This window comes from Dryas octopetala, chromosome 1 (genome assembly GCF_963921425.1).
Source record: "Dryas octopetala chromosome 1, drDryOcto1.1, whole genome shotgun sequence".
In the NCBI taxonomy this organism is placed as follows: domain Eukaryota; kingdom Viridiplantae; phylum Streptophyta; class Magnoliopsida; order Rosales; family Rosaceae; genus Dryas; species Dryas octopetala.
The window spans coordinates 8,791,197-8,814,175 of record NC_141366.1 but is presented as its reverse complement, the minus strand read 5'-3'; the positions used below and the strand labels follow the sequence as shown (position 1 = coordinate 8,814,175).

Here is a 22,979-nt window from a genome sequence, read left to right as displayed (position 1 = left end):
GTTAAAATAGTTATGAGGTTTGAAAATATAGTATGAGTCGTTGGGTTTCACATGATTCAAAATATAAGTGCCTTTTATAGGATGTGTTTAGATGTGGGCAAAGGCTTGCCTGTTTGTTGTTTTAAGATATTGATCATATCTTAAAAGTGCAAACAGGTTTCAAAAAATATTACAATGCATGAAAGAAATGAGTGTTAGTTTAAACAAAAGAGAAACTAATATGTAATCGTTGATTGTTCAAAAGAGGTATTTGTGGTCATCTGAGAAGGGGTCAAATTGTGCTTGGTGAGCCGCGGTCCTTTGCTTTGTCATGAGCGGTGGTTTGTTGGAGGGGGAGATGTTGGGCATGTTTATTTTCTTCCTTTGCTGTGGGGCTTTTGTCTCCTTTATTGTCCTTTGTTGGGAGGACTTTATCTGCTGTGCTGCATTTTTGGTTAACCATAGAAAGTGTTAGAAATTGGAAGATCTCAGGTTAAAGTGAAAGAAAAAAAGGAATGAATAACAGATGTTAATTGCGTTGTTTGTTTGTTTTGTGATTTGATTTTAGGTAAATGAAATTATATATCATTATTTAACAATCAGGATGAAAGAAAGAATGTTAGAATTGAAGGTTGACTGCAATATGTATAAGATGAACCAATTGAAGAATGCATCTAACAATATATGTTTGGTAATATTGAATGATTCTGATATTTGAGAGTAGAGAACAAAAGAAGGGAATATGTTAAATTGAGATATAGAAAAGAGGGAAAAAAATGTGGAGAAGTGCTATATAAACTGAAAGGAATGCATTGTAAGATTTGCTTATTGAGATTGATAAAAGCGATATTGCTTTATAAAAGATAATTGTATGCGAGATAAAAACTGTACATAGTTCTTCAAAGTAACAAATTCTAATTCATGAGGTTTTAATAAGTGTAATTGAAAGTATGAGTCAATGGTGGATGCAGTAAAAATAGTAGTGGAGTATTATATGATCTGTCAATTTCAGTGTATGAGTATGGATTATACCTGGCCATGATTTTGGTTGTTTTTTTTTTTAAAGCCATGAGAGGGATGTCATCTGAGCCCAAAATATCCTCTGTGGGTGTTGCATTCTTAGCTGTATCTCTGCTGATGATTTCTTCAATTGTTGCTTCTCTGTCAGCGACGGTTTTTGGAAGAACAGGAAAAAAAGGAATGCATGTTAGAATTCAAAAAAAATGTGTTATAATTTGAATAGTATTAGCATGAGGGGTTAAAGGTTTTATAAATTAGGTACCTCTTGAATTTTTTTCTTACGTTGGTCAGAGAAGTGAAAAGAGCTCTTTTGACTGCAGCTTTTTTGGGTGATGGGAGAGTGGGGTATTTTCTGAAAGCCCTTGCTGAACCAGAAAGTGTTTTTGGTGGGAATTTTTTTGAAGCAGGTGATGGAGTGGAAAGAAGGGTTTTTTGGTTGATTTGTTCTGTTGCATGCACAACCATTTGTTGATCGGTTGGAAGAGAGGGTTGTTCAAGGATCTGGGTTTCATCATGAAAAACAGCATGGATCAAGAGGTCATTTCTTTTGAAATCTGTTTTCATGCCTCCAAACCTGATTTGAAAATTTTTAGTTTGGCCTCTGAGTCGAAGTATATGATCTGGGAATTGACTCTGGTCATTGAAACCCTGCTCAACAACTAATCCGAAGCATGAGATTCCAAAAAGTTGCTCAGCGGCCTCTCCAATTATGATAACACTGGTTGTGTTACTTGCGTCTGCAATCGCAAAACTGACTTTGAACCTGCAATTGTATTGTGAGTTGGTATTTCTGAATTGAAGAATGTAAGTTGAGACAGTATAAGAAGGTTGAAGATAATGTATTATGTGGTATATACATGTGTTTTTTTGGTATTTGATTGATTGTAGTTGCAAGAATGTTGTCAGGTTTTAAACTTGCTAGCTTTGTATTCTGGTAATATTACATTTATTTGTTAAGAGAGATGAAGTGTATGTGCAAAAGTGATTATATGGTTTAATTATTTAAGGTGTGTCCTAAGGGTTTTGTTAGTAATGAAAATAGGGAGTATGGATGTGCATTATGCATGGTAAATATAAATAATTTTAAAATGTAGGATGCATGGTATTTTTAAAGAATGTATGTTATGTACAGGTGAGAACTATACACAGTGGTTAAAGTGTATAAAGTATATAGTTTATAATTGTTTGGCAAACATAAAAAGAAAGAAAAAAAAATTGGTTACCAAGGGATAGGAAGTGTGGTGAGGGTGCCGTGTCTTGGACAAATGAGTACATCACTTTGAGGTGAAGGCTTGACCTGCTTGTGGCAAGTTGGACATGCTCTGTACCACCACCCAGCATTTGTGTTAAACCGTGTAATGGTTGCACGGCAGATAATCAGCTTGTCCTATAAGTTGTTGGAAATAAGTGGTTAGGGTATTGAAGAAGTTTAAATGAAATGAAAGATTTTAAATGGATGACTTGAGATAATAAATTTTTTATAAAGATGAGAAGATGTGATAATGATGATGCAATCAGGAAAGCAGGCTGCCCAAATATATTATTTGAACTCTATAAGAAAAAAGAAACAATCTGATAGTGGTTGAATTGAGAGTAGATTTTGAGTTTTGGTAGTTTTTGTTAATTGAGAGATATCTAGGGTTATAAAAGGTTGAAATACAAAATAAGGTGAATAAAACTTTTGTTTAGCATATCATATGAACCATCAAAGTAAATAGTTTTAATCGTATACAAATGTTTGAGTCTTTGGACAATGCTTACAAAGTTTTTGGTATGACTGAATATAGTAAAAACAAATTGAATTAGTCAAAACATTTTCTGAATACTTATAATAATTTTATAGTTAATTGTGCAATAGAGGTTTTACAAAAATATGAAAGGTGATCATGCGGTAGGCAGGCTGGATAATTGTAATTATTTGATCTTTTGTCGATGCTTATGTTTAAGTTACTAATATGTAAAAATATGAAAGGTGATCATGCGGTAGGCAGGCTGGATAATTGTAATTATTTGATCTTTTGTCGATGCTCATGTTCAAGTTACTAATATCTATGTTATAATTATTTTATAAGTGTTTTAGTTGTTAGCTGGTTGTTAATTGGTATGAATATTTATTGTTAATTGGTACATATAAGTTTGTATAAACATTGTTTGGTAAAGTGGATTTGGTGCAAGTATAGAATGCTTGGTTTGATAAAGTTTGTATGGTATAAATGTTTGTTACTTTGAAGATGGTTGGTATATAGTATGTTAGAGTACAACTAATATGAAGTATTGCAGTTAGGTTATGAGCAAATGTTTAGATACCTCATATTTCAGAAAGGGAAGGAGAGATGTGAAGAGTGTTAAATATGAGAAAGCAGTAAAAGTTTGTAGGCTATTGTATTTTGAAAGGGTATATTATAGTAATAATGTGAAAAATGTGAAATCATTGAAATAATGTGGTTGATAATGAAAACAATTTAAAAAATGCAGATGGGTAATAGTAGTTTGCTGTGAGTGTGGATCACCTTGTGCAGATCTGGGTCAAGTATATTTAATTCTGCCACATCCACCCTTTTACTCTCTTTTAATTGTTGGTAAGGTAGTTGTGCCATCGCTGAAGGTGGAATCACTTTGATGGCCACTGGATCATCTTTGAAACTGAATTGTTGTGGTAAAAAATATCAAATGAAAGAGTTATATTATAAAAGTTGAATTGGTATGTTGAAAAGGTTTGAAAAATCTTACGCAATCTTGTAGGATTGAAGCTCTGGTATTGGTGGATTGATGAAATACAGGGTTGAGTTGGTGCTGCTAAGAACAGGTTTTCCTGCGGATGGGTAACAGAAAAATGAAAGAAGTTTTGTAATGAATATTGGAGATGCAAATAATAGGAAGTCGGGAAAAGTTATGAGTTACCTTGATATTCTTTCACCTTCACGCTTGTGAAAACAATAAAAATTGGTGGCGGCAACTGTTCGATAGCTGCATGGTCAAAGTTCTTTGCTGCATCGCTCCAAAGTGTGATTCTCATTGTCTGATGCCTGAAAAAAAAAATTGAGGACAAAATGTCTTAATGTCGATTGTAAAAGTGTTAAATTTGTAAAGATTTGGTTAATGGTTGTACCTTATGTTTTCTATATACACCTCACATTTGCTCTCCAACCTTGTTTTGTCAATCATTTTTTGTTCCAGATGTTGTATTGCAGTTATGTGCCCCATCACATCTTCCAAATACATGGAAAAATCACAGGCAGATGTTTAAGGTGCATAAGAGAAGTGTGTGATCATAATTTGATTGGTGTAAGAGAATAAATAAAATTAATGAAAATAATGGGAAAAAGTGTGTTTTGTGTTGAGCACCTGTTAGAATTGTGGTTGTATTTACGCGTGTGGATAGTTGGCTGTAATCCATGAGGTGAAAACGGTGTGCTGGAATGTTTGGTTGAACAATTGTCAATTGCTTGAATATGGTTCTCTCGTTAAAAATGATAGCAGCAGCATGAGGAACGACTTTGTAGACTGATCTGCTCTTGATTGTGTGAAAGCAGCTGATGTCATAGGCAGCTCCTGACTGCATCTTTGGAGCAACACAATCATAGTCAATTTCTTTGACTGTTGCTTGAATCGCATCTCCCTTGATTTAGTAGAAAAATACATTTAGTTAATCATGGTAGAATTGGAAGAATCAAGAAAACAGATAAATTTTTAAAATGCAGACAGCAAATGAATTATGATATTGAAATGTGAGAAAATGGAGGATCAAATTGATTGGTTCGTATAGGTTATCTGCAGGGTATACTAAATGACACTCATACTATATGAAGTTTATTAGACTAACTATCATACATATAGAGCATATGAATTTTGATCATTTAACAAAGGTAGCATTTACTATTTTAAAAAAGAGTTGGTTATATGAATATTTAATATCTGCAGACAATTTGTAAAAGGGTTGTATAAGTGTTTTTTAGCAGATAATTGTGGGTGCAAAGACCTGAAACAATTGTGTAAAGATATGAATGAATGGCTGCAAATTGGAGAGATGATAGGTGGTTAAAAAAATATATATACAGATATGATTTTTCCTATTTGAAAGGTTGAAATTGTGGTTTAATTATGTGTTGTAATTTTGATTTTTTAAAATTGGGGCTAGTGGGAGCGGTTTAATTTTGTTTAGATATTTATATACTGTGAGGAGTATAAGGTGGTTGCTGCAGTATTGTTGTTGAGCAGGGTATTGTTCATATGTAATGGTTTGAAAAAAAAAATTGTTAGTGAGTTAATTAATATTTTTTTAGGAGGAAAACAGTTTTTGAAAGGTGTCTCTGCATTGAGAAATGGTGTTGGGAAAGTATGTTTGATCCATATTTAAGTGAGGATATTTGATTTTTGAAAATGAGATTTATTTAAAGGAACAACAATATCAGTAAAATAAGTAATGAGAACAGTTGATTTACCATTGCATCAACCAATATGCATTCTAAACCAGCGAATTGATGATCAGATCCAAAAACCTTTGGCCTCCAGATCCTGCAAATTCGAACCCTAATTTTGAGTTTGTCTTGATGGGGCTGCAAGCTTCTGACTGGAGTGATATTCATCGCATCAAAGGGCTGAAATATAATATATTTGGTGTCAGTAAAAGAAGAAATAAACTTTGGTAAGTGAGTATAGATATAAAATAAATAGAGATGTTTAGATATGCATAGAGAGAAGTTTAAACCTGAAACTAAATTTTGGAGAACGTCTTTATAGACAATGTTTTTAGTGTAATTATTTGGCATTTCTCCATTGTTGTCTATAATAATTTTAAGCCCTTCCCTTGATGTAACCCTTGATAATGCGACATACAATTGTCCATGGGTAAAGACAGGCTGGGGAAGATATAAACCAACTGTTTTAAGGGATTGTCCTTGGCTCTTATTTATGGTCATTGCATAACTTGGTCTAATTGGGAATTGACGTCTTTTAAAAGTGAAAGGCCATTTTTTTTCTGTTGCTGTAAGGCTGATTCTAGGTATAAAAAATTTATGACCAATGTTGCTACCAGTCAGTATCTTTGCCTCAATAACTCTATTAGTCATTTGGGTTATAACCAATCTAGTTCCGTTACATAGCCCTGAAGATTGGTTTAAGTTCCTTAATAACATGATGGGCATGCCTATTTTTAAAGCTACACTATGTGGAGGCAAGCCATTGAATTCAAGCTGATTAAGGAATTCTGTGGGATACATTATGCTAAGATTTTCTAAATTTCCAGATGAAGAGGATAGAGAATCAGAACGTAAATAAGTTCTGGCTTCTCCAGGTAATAAATCTATAGCATAGTTATTGATCTCAGTAACAGTAGAATTCTTAGGCGTGATAATGGCTCTTTCTCTTAAGTAAGCATAATTGTCAAAGTGGCTAAGAAAGTCTGGATATGTTGCAAAAAAAATGGAGTCAATTGGATCTGTGTATGACTCAATCAATAAATCTGCAGGAATTTCTACCCATGATACCTCTTCATCTGTTGGATCATTTATATCACATATTTGACCATCACCAATTTTGAGTATCCAAGCAGCAAAGTCTGCAAGTTTTGTTTTTTCTTCATTGTTTAACCCCTCTTTTGATAGCCTCATATTTTCTTTTAAACAAAAAATTTTGAAAGAAGGCCATAGGTATGAACTGTTAAGAGTGGCATGTACTATTTCTTCCCTTGTTCCAGATGGAATGACTGGTAGTATTTGCCTAAAATCACCCCCCAGTAAAAAAGGTTTCCCACCAAATGGCATAGTCTGACCTGAATTATGTAAATGCGATAGAATATCACATAGTGATTTGTCTAGTGCTTCAAAACAATCCCTATGATTCATAGGTGCTTCATCCCAAACAACTAAGGCAGCCTTTTCAATTAATTTAGCAAGATGAGTCTGTTTTTTGATTGGACATATGGAAGAATCAGTGAGATTGAGAGGAATTTGAAATCTAGAATGAGCTGTTCTGCCTCCAGGTAACAGCAAGGATGCAATACCTGATGAAGCAACAGCTAGAACAATTTGACCTTCAGATCTAATTTTATTAATGATTGTGTGCCACAAAAAAGTTTTTCCAGTTCCCCCGTGCCCATAAACAAAAAACAAACCAGATTTTTTTTCATTTATGGCAGTCATAACAGAATCATACACTTGTCTTTGTTCTTTGTTGAGTTGAGTGATTAAAATAGAATGTTCATTGGCTAACTGATGAAGATCATAATTTAATTCTTCTCTCAACAATTTATTCCTAATTTGTAACATGCTTTGTTCATCAGGAATTGGAAGATCATGATCTTTTAAGCTGCTAGATGATGCATTAAACAGTTGTTCTAGCTCATAGAGAAGTGAATTTTTTAATTCAGACGGTGGGACAATGAGATTAGGCATACAAAATGTTTTTCTAAGATTATATAACATGTCATCACACATATTATGCCAATGAGCATCGAAAATGAGTGCAGGATTTGCTACATCACAAAACAAAATTATTGTAACAAATAATTGCCTTAATTCAGTGCATGATGCTGTGTTGAGAACATTTTCTAAGGCTTCAATCCATTCTTTATCATCCCCTAACAGACCTAGAGACCTACATACAGACTGATATGATGGGTGTTTAATGCCATGAAGAGTTTTTATATCATCAAAATCAAAGGCACCTTTATGGGAATTTAAAAGCATTCTGAAGTAGTACAATTCTCCGGCTGCAGGGTGTACATAAGCTATTCTGCCTATACATTTGCCTTTTTTCCTAGGTGTCCAAATCTTATCGCGGGAATTCCATACGAATTTAGAAGGAAATTCTGAATAAGATAAGTTTTGTGCTTGAGGAAAATTTTTGTTTGCTTGAAACCAACCGGTTAACATTGTATCCTGAATTGCTTCACGATCAAGAATCGAATGAAGTGATTGATCTTCACTGAAGATGACATTTTGCTCTAAAGGCAGATGTATAGGCAATCGTTCAATGGCAGGTTGTCTACAGTGAATAGGGAATTGAAATAATCTCCATGCAGCTTCATATGGTGATATATATCTACAGTTAAGATAGGATAATATTTCATCTTGTGGCTTGTTTTCAATTATGACCCTAGCCCTATCTGAGCCTTTGTTGATGTATTTGAATAAATATTTGATAAGCATTGATTGACAACACAATTCAACATTTATATGAGCGTTATACCTTAATAACAATTCTGAATTGTAAGGCACTATAAAACTGTTATCAACCTTTATTCCATTTTTGAGGACAAAGCTATTAGGATTATCACGACGCCTATATGTAGGAAAGCCATTGGTTTCAAAAACAGTTTCAGTTTTGTATTGCTTTGGGAAAAATTTAGAGCACTTTCCTCCTCGCATGCAAGGGGAATTAGGATTTAAATGACCACATGGACCATGGATCATGAACTGATCTACAATATGATAAAGTGTTGGATCCAAAGTTTTGTCTGGTAATTCAGCTGAGATTATCGAGTCAATATCTGCTGCAGATGATGATTTGAAATTGTGTTCTAACCAAATGAGGAGGTGACAATGAGGCAATCCTCTCTTTTGAAATTCAATTGTATGAACTTCTGTTTGATGTGAGAGACAGGGAAAAAAAGACAGGATTGATTAATTTTGTATTTTTAAAAGGAAGAAAGCCAGCAAAGAACAAATTTTGTTGATGAAATTCACCTGCTGCAAGTGGTCCGAAAGGTTGTCCTGATTTGATGTAACTAACCATACCATCCAATTTGATTTTGAACATTCTGGCAATGATGTCAGGCCTATCCTCTGGTTTACAGCCAGGTTTTCTAAGAAGTTCTCTAACAATTTCAGGCCACTTGACATTGGAAGTAAAAGTAATAAAAAGATCGGGATTGCCATAATGCCTACAAATTGCCATAGCATCTTGATAATTATTAATCATATATCTAGCACTGCCAGTGTGTGATGTTGGCAATATAACTCGCTGTCCTAGATCATTGGCATTTGTATGACCCATTGAAATTGCATCATAAATGCCTTTATAAACTTCAGTCCTGAGGTTTTTTTGATTTTTTCTAATAAAATCTAATCGATCCTCTTCAAGAGTTGCATAGGCATCCACTAAAAATTGTTGAAACAATCTACCACCTCTTAAGAGTGTGCTAAATTCAAATTGCCTCTCCTGAATTTGATAAGCTATAAAGGCTCTCATAGGTACCCTTCCTGTTTTTGGCTGATGACCTTTAAAATTAGGATTCCATTTAATATTAGGGCTATAACCATCTTCACCATGAGGAAATAGAATAGGATATTGTAAAGACATGAATTTTGGATTTAATTTTGTTATTCGTTTCAACTCTCCATTTTGATTTTCTATGACAATATCTCTGTTTGAATCAAAGAGACCAATATCTCCCACTATGAGACCAGCAATTTCATCAGATGTTGGGCTTTCATATTGTTTATCATCATCTAACTGCTTTCCTAATATTCTTACTTTGACATCAGTAATAGAATTGCTTTCTAATTTATCCCTGACTGTTCTAAAGAATTTCACTAACTCATTTGATTGGTCAAACATTTTGATAAGGCCTTCAACAACTTTTGGATCAAGATTTGAATTATTTTGTTTAGAATTAACTGCATTAAGGCGATTCATAACTTCATTATAGGTGTCATAGACATAGAGCTGGGCAAACTTTGGAGAATCGCCTTCCGGCGGTAACAATGACCCCATTAAATGATGAACCTGCCCACTAATTTTAAAAATGTAAGGACCTGGCCTATTGTTAATTGAATGATCAATTTTGGCTCCCATTGAAGTGAATGCAAACATAGAATTGTATGCCCTAATATTGTCCCTAAATACAGAGCTTCTTTGGCCTTTTCTTGCATCAAGTAAATTGTCTAAAAAGTTAGGAGTCGGTTTGGTAATTGGAAGTTTTACTTTCCCTTGCAAACAACAAAGACTAAACAAAGGCTGTCTGTCTGTAGATTTTTTAGCAATGGATTCAGTGAGCCAAAAAAGTGCATCACAGTAAATGCACTTATAATCTTTATCTCCAAAATCCACATACTTGTGAATGACTCCTATGGAAAGAAGAAGCATGAAAGAAAGAAAGAAAGAGTATCAATGCATATCATCATTGATAGGACAATAATGTAGGAATGTTGAAATTAATTTTAATCAAAAATTAAACATACTCTGTCTTTTCTTCTGATAAAATGATTGACTCTTACAGCTGCGATCCGCACTGTTTTCATTCGATGTGGAGCTCATGGGCAGAAGTTCAGAATGAAGAACATTTAGATTATAGGACACAATATCAGAATTAGAGTCTAATTGTTCCAAAGGGACCTGATGTGTAGTTGGCTGAATTGTGTTAATATGCGTTAAAGTTGTATTCCTAATAGACTTGTGTTTTTTCCTATGAGTTGGAGAATTTAATTCACAGGCAGTGATAGAAAGAACATCAGAGACATTCTCAGTGGGAAGTTCGACAGCAGTTGAAACATCAGGACAGTCAACTTTGCCTAACATGAGTAATCTAGTACGAACCCTAGACTTTTTATTCATCACATCAAAAGAAAAAACCTTCAAGGAATGAATAAATAGCTGGAGGAAAAAAAGAGACATATATAAATCAATTGCAATCTGAAAAGAACATATATATAACAACCAATCAAAGGAAAATGATGTTCATCCATGAGCAGAAGATATTTAACATGACAAATAACAGATGCACAATCAACATATTTAAAGAATAGATGCGAAAAGCTAACCTTCTGCGCAGCAAGATCAAATGCAACAACAGCGCAGGGTCAAGTTGAAGCTGAAACAACCAACAGAAGAGTACCTAGAAAACATATGTATGAATGTTAAAAATGAAGCAATCCGAAAAAAACAAAGCTAAACTTAGATATAAGAAAAATAAAAGATGTGAAAAGTATAAACATAAAAGTATAAGGGAGAGAATTTGAATTGATTTATTTGAAAGGCAAACATTCAAAAAAATGTAAAAAATTAGAGTGCGGGCATAAATGTTAATGTATTTTTTGGCAAAAATGCAAAAAACACACTGATTCAGAATAAGAAAAAATGCTGAGCGACATAAATAAGAATGTTTGATCGGAATATGTATGATATGAGAAAAAATCAACAACGTATACAGAAAGGAATATTTGATAAGATTTAAACATCCTCGTATGCGTCAACATAAACCAAAACAATGAAACGAATAAAATTAAGGCGCACAAATCCAGGAGAAAAACTACAGGCCGAAAAACAGAAAGATAGTCAGATAATCTAATGGGAAGTGTAATTAGTGTTCATTGCATGGGATAAGTAGATACAATGAAGATATGCATAGTGATGAAAGTTGACATCTGTGTACCCAGGTAGATAGGTAATAAAATTGGTACTCAGTTAATTTTGTCGCAGAAGAGAGTTGATTATGGAAGAATTAAATGAAGAGAACAATTAAATAAGCGCATAAATTTTTTTTTTGATGGAGCACATAAATTTTTCTGAAGATAAAGAATTGAAAAGGGGAGCTAAAACTGGGACACAACAGAAGGGGAAAATAGGAAGCAGAGATAAAACACTAATAGAAATAAACAAATAAGAATAAAGAAAAGTCTATATTTCAATATTGAAGAATAAATGCAAGCACACACCCAGAGTGATGATATGCAAAATGCAAACAGAGACCCAGCGAAGACAGGGTAAGCAAACAGGGGCAGAATGATATGAAAAAATGAGATGAGAGAAAGATGAAACTTATCTGATAAGGAGTAGGTAGAAACGAAGGGACTGATCTGAATCACACCACCCGAAAAAGAAACGAACGGCAATCGAAAAGCCAGACGAAGCTGAAACAGTGAAGCTGTCAGTGAGATTTGACAAAAGGAAAAAAAATTAAAAAAACCCTAAAAAACTTGTGGCTCACATCTCCGATGCGATGGATTAATCCCATAACCTGCTTGAAATACTGAACCAGACCAACACATCAAACGACAAAATAAACCAAAGCAGATTGTTGATCCACTTCGAATTAGAACCACAGAAATAAATGAAGGTGCGACCCAGTTCGAATCACAACCGGAGGAATACATGAAGCTGGGATGAAAGCCTCCACATGAGTTGGTTCATCTGGTTGAAACACTAACCATGAACCCAGATAAAGCAAGAAGAGACGAATGACCACAAAGGGCAGGCCCATCTGGGCTATTCTCATAATGGCAAACAGATCAAAAAAAAAGACCCCTGTGAGAGCATACCGCAGACAAACAAAGCAATGGCAAGGAATGTAAATATTTCGAAACAATATGGGCTACAACCAGAGACAGACGCAATGACAAAAAAGGGCCGAAGAAAAGGCCAAAACTCAAAAGGCGAAGGATGGGAAAATTAAGGCTGCTAGAAGGGCAAAACCGAACTTTCACGATGAACAGGCTATGAACAGTGTGAACAGTGGCGACTGGATTGCGTTTTAGTATATAGAGAATTTTTGTATAATGTTTATTTTTTTGAACGAAATTTTTGTATGAATTTAAACGTTATTTTACGAGAAAATCGGATAACATAATAATTTTGAAAAAAACTACAATTTTTCTTTCCTTTTTAACCAAAAAAAAAAAAGGAGAAACTAAAATGTTGATTAGCGAACCGTTGGATAACAGTAGTGCTAGATATACCACATTTTTATACCACAATTTCATACCACCTTATGTGATAACTTACATGGCATTCATACATTGGATACTAAAAAATAAAAATAAAAAACTCAAAAAAAAAAAAAAAAACTCTGTCAAATAAAATAATGACACGTAAAATGGTATAAAAATGTGGTATAAGAATGTGGTAAGTATAGCATTATTCGTTGGATAAAGGAAGGTTGGAAGTGTAGACAATTTTAAAACCATGAGATTTAAAAAAAAATTCGTTTGTTTAGCTAATTTATTAAATATGATTTAATTTAAAGTAAATAATTTTAATGTCCACTTTATATTCTCAAATGTTAAACAAACCCACATAATATTTTCAAATGTTAAAAATGTCTACCTGATAATAAATAAACCCACTTTACAAAAAAAGAGACCATTGTTCGATAACAAGAGTTGATGTAACTCAAAGGGTTATTTTTTGTGTTTTATGAACTTTTGACATGTTTATGTAAGGAAAACCTATAAGTATAATGCTTATGCATTTTTTATAATGTTGCATAGTTATGTATAATAGTCGTTGTTCAACAGCACTCACATTGTAAAACACCAAGAAAAAAATTGTGCATTGGGCTTCATGCTCAACACGTGTTTTCATTAAAGTGGGCCGATATAGGTTTGTTCAGCTGAGCCAAGTTATCATAGTATTTCTCACAATGGGCTTTCAAAAATAAAACCCTTTAATTTAAAAGTGATTCGGATGGTGCAATAGGATGGTGAACTAGTGGTGGTAGTGGTAGTGACAACGAAAGTAGGGTGGTAATAATGATGACAATAGTACAATGATGGTGTCAATGGTAATGGTAACGAGATAGTGATGAAGGTAGGGATGGTATTAGAAGTGGTAGTGGCAGTAATATGGGTGATGACAATGATGTTTGAGTATACGGGGTGGTGGTAGTGGTGGTGACAATTATGGTAGTGTCGATGAAAGTGATGAGTGTGTTTCTTCTCTTAAAATTTAATTATATATGACTTTTGGAAATGACATTACTAAGGAGAAATTTATTACCTCCAAATTTTCACATTCTCCCATACGTAATTAAGTTGTGATTTCACATTACCTCCCAAGTGCTTTTAAATCTCTTCATTGATTTATATATTGGTTCATTCTATGACTAATTTGTTTCCAACAAGCGAAATACTCACATCATTTTGGATCCAAAGTGATAAGGAAAAAAAATTTATTTTCCTTACCATGTCATGTTGGAAAATTACTCTCTTAGGCTCTTAGCAATAAGAAAAACTAGCCTCTCCGCACTCACTCTTGCGAGTGCGAAGCGGCTCTTTTTATTGCGCATACACCAATATTTTGACAAATGTAATTCGTTTAATAAGCTGTATTACGTATATTCTTATAGCATTTAGCTAGTCTTTTCGGAAATAGAATTTATCCGGCTTTTCTTCATTCTGGCCAAATAAAAATATCGAATTACACTTCTAATTTACCACTCGCTTCAGCTATTGTGCGAATAAGCTCTCCTTATTGTGCAAATGTTGTTATTTTAGCATGCCCAGTTTATCCTATAAAATTTTCTATTGTGCATACGTAAAAACTTTTTATAATGAAATAATTATTTATTTGAATTAGAAAGTTTCTCAATTTGACTTCTTATAAGAAAATTATAGAATCAAATATCATTGTGAATTTTTGATATATTCTCTTCATGTCCAGGAGTAGCTGAAGCAAGTGGTAAGTTGAATCATTTTCAACTTTTTGATTGGGGGTTCGAATCCCATGGGGTGCAATTGTTATAATTTTTTTTATATATTGTTACATTTTTTATTTGCTTTCAATAAGTTGGTTGTGTGTGTGTGTGGAAGAAAGTGCGTGAGTGCAGTGTGTGTAGTGTGTGGTGAGGTTAGTGGCTATGAGTGTAATTGATGCAACGTTCTGTGCAGTGTATATAGTTTGGTAAGTGGCTATGAGTGTGGTGAGTGTTCATTTGAATTTTCTTTTTCTTAATAGAAATTGGTTTTATAGCCTATAAATTTTGTAGAAAGAGAACCTTTAATTTTCCTTTTACAATAGATATTGTTACTTATTTGCATGAATACAACAAGTAGAAGAAATATTTTTTTTAAGTGCACCTTGATACCCCCAATTTCCTCTCCATACTCCAGTACAAATTTTCTTCACACAAAGTTTTCATTTCACTCTTAAATAAAAAAGATAAAACAAAATAAAGAAATCCCCCCCTCCCCCCCAAAACAGGGGTTGGTAGCTCCTCCAAATTGGATGTCCTTCCCCTCTCCTCAATGACCCCAATTAATTCATGTTATGAATTGCCTAATAGTACCAAGTAAATAGGGTCATTAAGGGGAGGGGAGAGGGACATCCAATATCTAGTCTTTGGCCACGTCCCTGCACATGCCAAAAAGCTTTCTCATATTGCGCATAATCTAATTTGTTTTTCCACAATAGCTGTTGCATAATTTTCATGTGTGCATTTCTTTCTCCTTGCCCTTGCCTATTTTTCTCTATGATATTTTTATATCGGGGAAATTACAGATTTAGTCCAGTTATTTTATACCTAGTTTAATTTTGGTCCACAATCTTTTTTAAGTTCTGTTTTGGTCCACTAATTGTTTCACTTGTTCAATAAAGGTCCAGATTTGTTTTTTCAAATTTGGCATGCTTTTTACCCTATCAAATCTCACCCAAATTCAGCAAATATATACTTGTTTTAAAGCTATGCATTTCTTCTTTACAACCATATAAAGATCATTCAAATTGGAGTTCTAAAACTCAAGATAATTGACCCTAAAGTAGGGTACCCAAAACTGCCAATTTTTCAAATTTCACCAAATCTCAATTCTCTTAGATTATAATACTCCAAATTTGTTTTTATGACTAAGAAATGATGAAATATAACTTATACTTCAATTATAATTGAAGAAAACACAACCCAAAAGATTTAAAGTCACAAATTTGGACCTTTATTGAACAAATGAAACAATTAGTGGACCAAAACAGAACTTAAAAAAGATCGTGGACCAAAATTGAACTAGGTATAAAATAAGTGGACCAAATCTGTAATTTCCTCTTTTATATCTGATTATTATTGTACGTCACATTTAAATTTGCATGTTTTAGGTTCTTCTCAATGATACTCAAGGGATGGGAAAAACGATGATGTAAGAAAAATAAAACCAATTAATAAATGCTATTAATTTGAACAATACCAATTCATATCACATTTTTTGTACAATACTATCAACTATTCTAGTTTTGCTCATGAGTTTAGAGTATAATACATAAAATAGTAACAATTCACACTACTTTTCTTGTTTTAATCTTCTAATAGCTAGTATTAATATATACCCCCAATAGCTCAATTACATTGCAAAATCTTCTAATAGCTAGCAGATCCGAGTTACTAATCTTCTTATTACAAAAATTAAGAACCTTAACAAATACCAAATTAACATGGGACACATCCGAGTTAATATCAGTGCATAATGAACTAATACCATCAGCATGTAAACCTTTGATTTAAAGTAGTACTCATCCTGAAATGCATATATACTTGAAGCCTTCAAGATTTATTGGGTTACAGAAGTCATCAATGAAAGCTTCACTCGGACAACCTAAACAAAGAGACGATTAGTAAGAAGATTAGAAAATGTTTAGACAACCCAGGCTAAGAATATAATAGACACATCAAAAGTGCCTCATTATCTTTCAAAAGAAAGAAATTTCTCATACATCAAAGAAGAAAAACCCATCTTTCTCCACACATTTAAATATATTAAATCAACATAAATGTTAGATGAGCCAAACCAAAAACCTATAAAAAGGGTAGAAGATAAGAAAAGTCTATGGTAATATACAATTCAGGAAAAAATATAATAAAATAGGCTCTCTCTCTCTCTCTCTCTCTCTCTCATCCAAAACAAAAAAGCATAGGCTGATGAGCAAATAAGCCCATACCATTTTCCTATGCAATGGATACAAAATCGCTTTCTCTAACAGCTTCTACACCTAACAACCCTGCCCTTACCACTGCTCCGCCATTGATGGCACATTGTGGCCTCCACTTCCATCCTTTGTGAAATCCAAAGTCATAAATTTCATAAATAAAAATAGTGACAACAAAGCATAAACAGAGAATTCAAACTTATTACTCTTACTCTTTGATACTCCTTCCCAAAATTTGATTTTGGTTTTTTCTTCTCTGAAATCTTTGAAGCCCTAACCGAACCACCAACATGTCCATGTCCTGTCTTAACACCCAACTCCTTTCACACGCTTCTTTTTTCTACACTCTATGTTTCAAAACCATTTCAACTCCCTCGCCGTTAAAACCACCACCACCACCTCCTTGACCTTCTCCTCTTGACCCCAACTCACTAACCCCATCAACTTCCTCATTCCTCAGACGCATACAACCAAACCCATTTTCCCAATCCCTGGCCACTCTTGTTTGGTAATAGAAATACCACCACACTTCTTATTCCTACCACGTTTCTTATTCCTCATTCCTCTTCCTATTCCCACCACGCTTCTTCTTCTACACAATCTAAGCAACCCAATCACCTTCAACTCCCAACCATTTTGTTCCATCACCACGTCCCACAAAGAAGAGAGAACATGGTTTGGATACAAAAGAAAAATAAAAGAGAACGTGGTCTCCTAAACATGGTGTCATACTGCATTATTTTTCATATTTATTTTTTAATTTGTTTAATTGCAAGAGTGGTTGATTACTTATTTGTCCTTATCGAATTAAAATTGTATGTTTTAATAAATTTAATTAACCATGGGTATTTGTGAGATTTCAGAAAATTTCAGGGTTTAGGGTTTAGGGTTTATATATATAGATATAGATATAGAAGATAGAAGATTATAGTAAGAAATGTTAATATCTATAATTGCATATTTTATTTTTTATTTGAATTAATTTTTGAAAATTGTAGCTGTGGGACACACAATAGTCAACTCAAAAAGCCTAAACAGAAGCCCAAAGGGCCCAAATCAGTGAAATATACGCACATAAAGAGTCGTGCAGTTATTGGGTCGAGGAAAACTGCAAAACCGTCACCGTCTCACGAGGTGGGCCATTATATAAAGATCTCTCGTGGCTCCACCACGTACAGCCAGGTACAGCCAAATTCTGAATCCGCACGGTCACAGTAGTATAGCACTCCACTCGGCGCTCTCGAGAAGCGACGTACTTTTCACTCCGATTATTCCCCTTCTTATTCTTCTGGTAATGTACTCTCTCTCTCTCTCTCTCTCTCTCTGCGTGGCGCGATTGTGTTTATATTTATAATTTTGTTCGTTAAAGCTTTGTTTCTCAAATTGTTTAGACTTTTTCTGTTCCGATTTTTCTCTCGCGGCGCAACTTTGTCTTCTAAATTTGTATCGCAATCGTGTTTGCTTTAGGTTCTGTTCATTGTCATAAAAAAAGTTTGTCGAGAATGTTATGTGATACGTGTTATATTACGTCGGTCTAACTAAATTTAATTTTTGTGTTACTTTATCGGAAACAAGAAATGGTGTGTCTCAGTTGATTTGGGGTTTTTCTTGTTGATTTCCTTAGGGAAATTGTGCCTGCCAGACTTGGTTTAGTGAGAGAGGAGGAGATGAAGCTGTGTGTTTAGTTTTTGTTGCATGGGAAATTGTAACTGATCTAAGAAGGGTTGGGATACGGATTTTTTTTGCTGATTTGCTGATCTAAGTGGGTTGTTCTGGCCTATTGAGTAATATGTAGTGCAAATTTGTTGATGCATTTTTTAGATTTTGAAGTAGCTTTATTAAGAGTTGCTGTTGGTTGTATTAATTTCTGGGATATTTTCGAAGTTGGACCTTTATTGCTGTAATTTTGCTGAGTCCTGGATTGCAACCGTTTTGTATGCTAAAAGCCTAAAACTAATTTTTGACTACGGCAAGAATTTTGATGAAACATGGCTCACTGCGAGTATTTATCTTCCTGTGCTGATTAGTTTTGTTCATTTTTTATTTCCCAATTTGACCTGGTTTTGGGTTCTTAAATGACCTGAGAATTTTCCAGAAAGATTTTATGTGACAGCCTTTTGCTAAGAATACCAATGGAGTCAGGCGCGGAGCAGGATACTGTTCATGGAAGGTATCCCGAATATGGAGCAATTTTCATGTCAAGCAGGGCTACGAGAAAAGAGTGTTTTAAGCGAAGACTGTTTGGCCTTCCATCTTCACAAGGCCACTTTGTAGAGCAGGTTAAAACTGGAATGATATTGTTTCTGTTTGAATATGAGAGGAGAGAACTTCATGGTGTTTTTCAGGCATGCTCTGATGGTGCAATGAATATTTTTCCTCGTGCATACGGTTCATCAGGAAAGCGATTTCCTGCTCAGGTATGAATAATATAGGGTTATAGCCTGTCATCTGATATGCCATTAAATGTTTTAGCTGAGAGAAGGCGTCTTTGTGCTTGTTTACTATCTATGGAAGGATTCATTATTTCCTTTATGTTTTATTTCACAATTTGATTTTCCTTGTTACTTTATTTATCTAGGTAAAAGTCAAACCAATTTGGCATTGTCGTCCACTTTCAGAATCTGAATTCAGTTATGCAATTAAAGAAAACTATTTTTCCAAAATGAAGTTCAATTTTGGTCTCTCCAAAACTCAGGTCTTCTCCTTTCCTGTTAACTCAGACCACTATGGGATTAAGAATTGCCTTCTTAAAAGTATTGTGTCATGGATATTTGTAGGTTCGAAGGCTTCTAATGCTGTTTAGTTCGAGAAAGTTGAACGATCAGCATCCTCAAAGAGTGCTATCCAGAAGTGATGATGCAAGACCAGTGTACACTCCGGGTAAGGACATAGAAGTCGATGATCGCACATTGAGTGATAAGTTACGAACTGAAAATAATGTAGGCGATGATGGTGTTAGGCTAGCTATCCCAGCCGAGTACCCTTCTTTCTTTAATCCTGGCATGCCTGTTCAGGGAACATATCCTTTGGTTGAAGATCAAATTAGGCCAATTTCCACTTTCAGCCATCAAATGGAGCTGCCAATCATTAACCATTCTAACACAGCATCTTATGGAGATGCATTTGTTACAAGCACTCTTCCCTATGATCCTGATGCCCCTGCTCTGAACCTTTTGCAGTCGCATTCAATAGGGGCAACTCACAGATCTAATTCAGTTCCATATGGAGATGCAATTGTTACAAGCACTCTTCCCTATGATCTTGATGCCTCTGCCCTGAACCCTTCGCAGTCGCATTCAATAGGGGCAACTCACAGTTCTAATTCAGTTCAATATGGAGATGCAATTGTTACAAGCACTCTTTCCTATGATCCTGATGCCCCTGCTCTGAACCTTCCGCAGTTGCATTCAATAGGGGCAACTCACAGTTCTATTTCAGATCAATATGCAGATGCAATTGTTACAAGCACTCTTCCCTCTGATACTGTTGTTCCTACTCTGAACCTTTCGCAGTCACTACCAATAGGGGCAAATCACAGTTCTAATTCAGTTCAAGATTGTTATGACCAAAATGACATTCCTTCCTTGAGAAATCAATTAGATGAAATTTGTAAGTTTGGTGTTGGTGTTTTGTTCACAGCCCCTGACCTTTATGGCGATGGATGTCACAAGAACAGCGTGCCTTTTCCAGGGACAGCATATTCTGAAGAAATGGCTATAGAATCATCTGAAAAGCATAGTTACAGGGTGTCATTATTGCAATCTTCTTCAGCTCCTGCATCTTCACCAGAAATTGGAAGTAATGGGAGCAAAATCAAGAGTCCTTCCACTTCTGAAAGAAGGTGTTTTGATCTGCCGAAGAACAGATGTAGTGTGTTTTCTCGCTTGACTTTGAATTCAGATGTGCCTGTAAAAGAGAATAGTACTAATGTTGGCTTTGAGGAAAATGAAAAGGATACATCAGTGGATGAAGTCATGGCAATGTTGAGCGAGAGTCACTATCGCTGGGTGAAGTCCAAAAAATCTAAACCACCTACAAGAAAACATGATGGAGAGAAGTTTAGGAATAAAAAACAGACCAGGGTGCACTCTGAGTTGAAGGGAAATTACTTGGAAATGACTCCAAAGAAGTCAAACATGGCTTCTGATACACCCACTGAAGATAAAGGCGATCAAAGGAATGAAGCGATACTATTTGTGAATTTTAAGCGTCGGAGTGAGTTGCGTAAAGTTAATGATGAAACCATTGCTAGAGGCAATGACGAAAGTACAGGAAGTGAGGGATTGTTGGGCGGGCAGCGCAAGAGAAGGAAGCTGATTAGGCCGAAGTTTAGTGAGAATGACCCATGTGATGACAAAAACATAAATGGAAACACTTCCCTGATTTTACAAGTATCATCACATGAATGTTCTACTAGTGAAGATGCCAACGGCAAGAGAAAGAAGCTGGTTTGGCCAAATTTCAGAGAAAATGAGCCATGTGATGAAAAAAGAATAAATGGAAACACTTCTCTGATTTTACAAGTATCTTCACAACAAACTTCTATTGGTGAAGATGCTAGTGAATGTTGTGAGGCTTTGGTTGGAAGCCAAGGTAAGTTGTTATCACAAGGTGCAGAATTGTTGCATGTGATTAATCAAAGCTGTCACGAGAATGAGAGTATCGATACTGAAAGATTCCCAAAATACGAAAGAGAAATAAAAGTTGAAAGTCCCGGGGCATCTCTCAAAATTGGAGATGAAGGTGGAAAAGAGCCTTTGAGTGATGTTGGTAGCCAGATTGCTAGCCTTGGAATCCCTTACAAGGAAAATAATCCTAATGCTCAGAGAGACTTGGATTATAAAGATCATATGGTTAATAGATTGTCTCAAGTTTGTTGCGAGAACAGTCACTTCACTGTGCAGGAGTCAACCCTGCAAATACCTAAGCCAAATTCTGGAACAGGAAATGGATTCTCCGAAATTGAATGTGGCATAGGAAATGAACTGGAGTTGCTCCCAAGGGTTGAACTTATTCCAAACAGCAGTGATCTTACCATCAGTAATGTAATGGGCAGCTCAAGCAATAAGAACTTTAATTTGCAAAGAGTAGCCAAAGAAGTTGCTAGTTGTGTAGATGCTGGTATAGAAGATAACCATCACGTATCTAGTACTAAACTCTCTGAGGCATCTTTTGAGACTTTTGGTTGCCTTAACAAGCAAGAATCATCTCAAGAGCATGGATCCAGCATTAAACTGCGTGACGCATCTTTTGACCCTGTCGGTTGCCTCAACAAGCAAGAATCATCTCAAGAGCACAGATCCAATACTAAACTGTCTGAGGCATCTCTTGATACTCTCAGTTGCTCTAGCAAGAAGGAATCATCTCAAGAGCACGGATCCAGTAGTAAACTGTCTGAGGCATCTTTTAACATTGCTGGTTGCTTGAACAAGCATGAATCATCTCAAGAGCATGGATCCAGTACTAAGCTGTCTGAGGCATCTGCTGACACTGCTGGTTGCTTCAACAAGGAAGAATATTCTCAAGAAGTTTGTAATCAGAATGTCAGCTTTGAAGAAAATCTATTTACTAGTAATGGTTGTAAAAGCTCCGAAATTAGTACTTCTAAGAATGTGGGCGATGAGATGGATGTTTTACCAATCAGCAGTGATGGTTGCAAAATTGCTGATGCTGGTACTATTAAGAAAATGGGCGATGAGACAAATGTTTTACCAATTAGCAGTGATGGTTGCAAAATTGCTGACGCGGGTACTTCTGAGAATATGGAAGATAAGAAGCATGTTCTTCCAAGCAGTGTTGGAATCACAGAATGTGAATTGAATACAGCCTACTACAACCAAAATACAAGATTAGCCCAATCTCCTAGAGTTCCAAGTGGTGAAATCAGAAAACGTAAATTGAAGACAGCCTACAACAACCAAAATAAAGGATTAGCTCATGAGTTGGAGTTTGGTGATGATACTGCGATTGATGATAGTGAAAGAGAAAACAAGAGGCTGTGGAGTATTCTGACATCCAGATTGAAGCGTCTGAAGAATGAAAACAATGTGACAAGGGCCTGATTTTTGTTAAATGCCCTATCCTGAAAGTTGGTAGTCATTACAGCTTTGACAAATGGTGTTTCAAATTTTTTTGATGAAGTCAACTCATGTCATGTGGAAGTCAATTATTATAGCTTTCAGCCGCAGATCTGGAAAGATAAGCATGAATGCTGCTGTGTTCTTGCACTTGGTTGGGTGACTATTTTGCGTTGCTTGGTGTATAGGGTGGACTGTTAGAGACTGCAACGGTTCATACAAGTGAAGTGATCACCATTTCTTGTCAAGCTCTGATATTGGTTAAAAAAGTGATACTTT

The 22,979-nt window shown here is 35.1% G+C and overlaps 5 protein-coding genes across 5 annotated transcripts; 1 reads left to right on the top strand and 4 right to left on the bottom strand.

Annotated features, from left to right (window-relative positions):
* Positions 1 to 271: 271 nt before the first annotated feature.
* Positions 272 to 10,845, bottom strand: LOC147297408 (replication protein A 70 kDa DNA-binding subunit B-like). The gene is made up of 10 exons (XM_086233614.1): positions 10,761 to 10,845; positions 5,442 to 5,597; positions 4,345 to 4,618; positions 4,109 to 4,208; positions 3,901 to 4,025; positions 3,730 to 3,811; positions 3,510 to 3,642; positions 2,223 to 2,386; positions 1,262 to 1,762; positions 272 to 422 (listed from the first exon to the last, which is right to left on the bottom strand). Exons 2-10 carry the CDS (start codon positions 5,583 to 5,585, stop codon positions 272 to 274), a joined length of 1,674 nt encoding a protein of 557 aa, XP_086089740.1. The 5' UTR covers positions 5,586 to 5,597; positions 10,761 to 10,845.
* Positions 5,590 to 6,221, bottom strand: LOC147297410 (uncharacterized). Its single transcript, XM_086233502.1, has 2 exons — positions 5,708 to 6,221; positions 5,590 to 5,597 (listed from the first exon to the last, which is right to left on the bottom strand). The coding sequence occupies exons 1-2, from the start codon at positions 6,216 to 6,218 to the stop codon at positions 5,590 to 5,592; spliced, it is 519 nt and encodes a 172-aa protein (XP_086089628.1). The 5' UTR covers positions 6,219 to 6,221.
* On the bottom strand, positions 6,233 to 8,366 carry LOC147297409 (uncharacterized). Its single transcript, XM_086233404.1, has 3 exons — positions 8,188 to 8,366; positions 6,486 to 7,983; positions 6,233 to 6,301 (listed from the first exon to the last, which is right to left on the bottom strand). Exons 1-3 carry the CDS (start codon positions 8,364 to 8,366, stop codon positions 6,233 to 6,235), a joined length of 1,746 nt encoding a protein of 581 aa, XP_086089530.1.
* On the bottom strand, positions 8,519 to 17,917 carry LOC147297407 (uncharacterized; the record flags this gene model as incomplete). Its single annotated transcript, XM_086233294.1, has 3 exons — positions 8,519 to 8,581; positions 8,731 to 10,064; positions 17,887 to 17,917. Coding segments are annotated over 3 exons (1,428 nt in total), but the record flags the coding sequence as incomplete, so codon positions are not given.
* Positions 17,918 to 18,611: 694 nt separating this feature from the next.
* LOC147297406 (DCD (Development and Cell Death) domain protein) lies at positions 18,612 to 22,922 on the top strand. Its single transcript, XM_086233180.1, has 4 exons — positions 18,612 to 18,625; positions 18,737 to 19,040; positions 19,202 to 19,318; positions 19,401 to 22,922. Exons 1-4 carry the CDS (start codon positions 18,612 to 18,614, stop codon positions 22,683 to 22,685), a joined length of 3,720 nt encoding a protein of 1,239 aa, XP_086089306.1. The 3' UTR covers positions 22,686 to 22,922.
* The last annotated feature ends 57 nt before the right edge of the window (positions 22,923 to 22,979 follow it).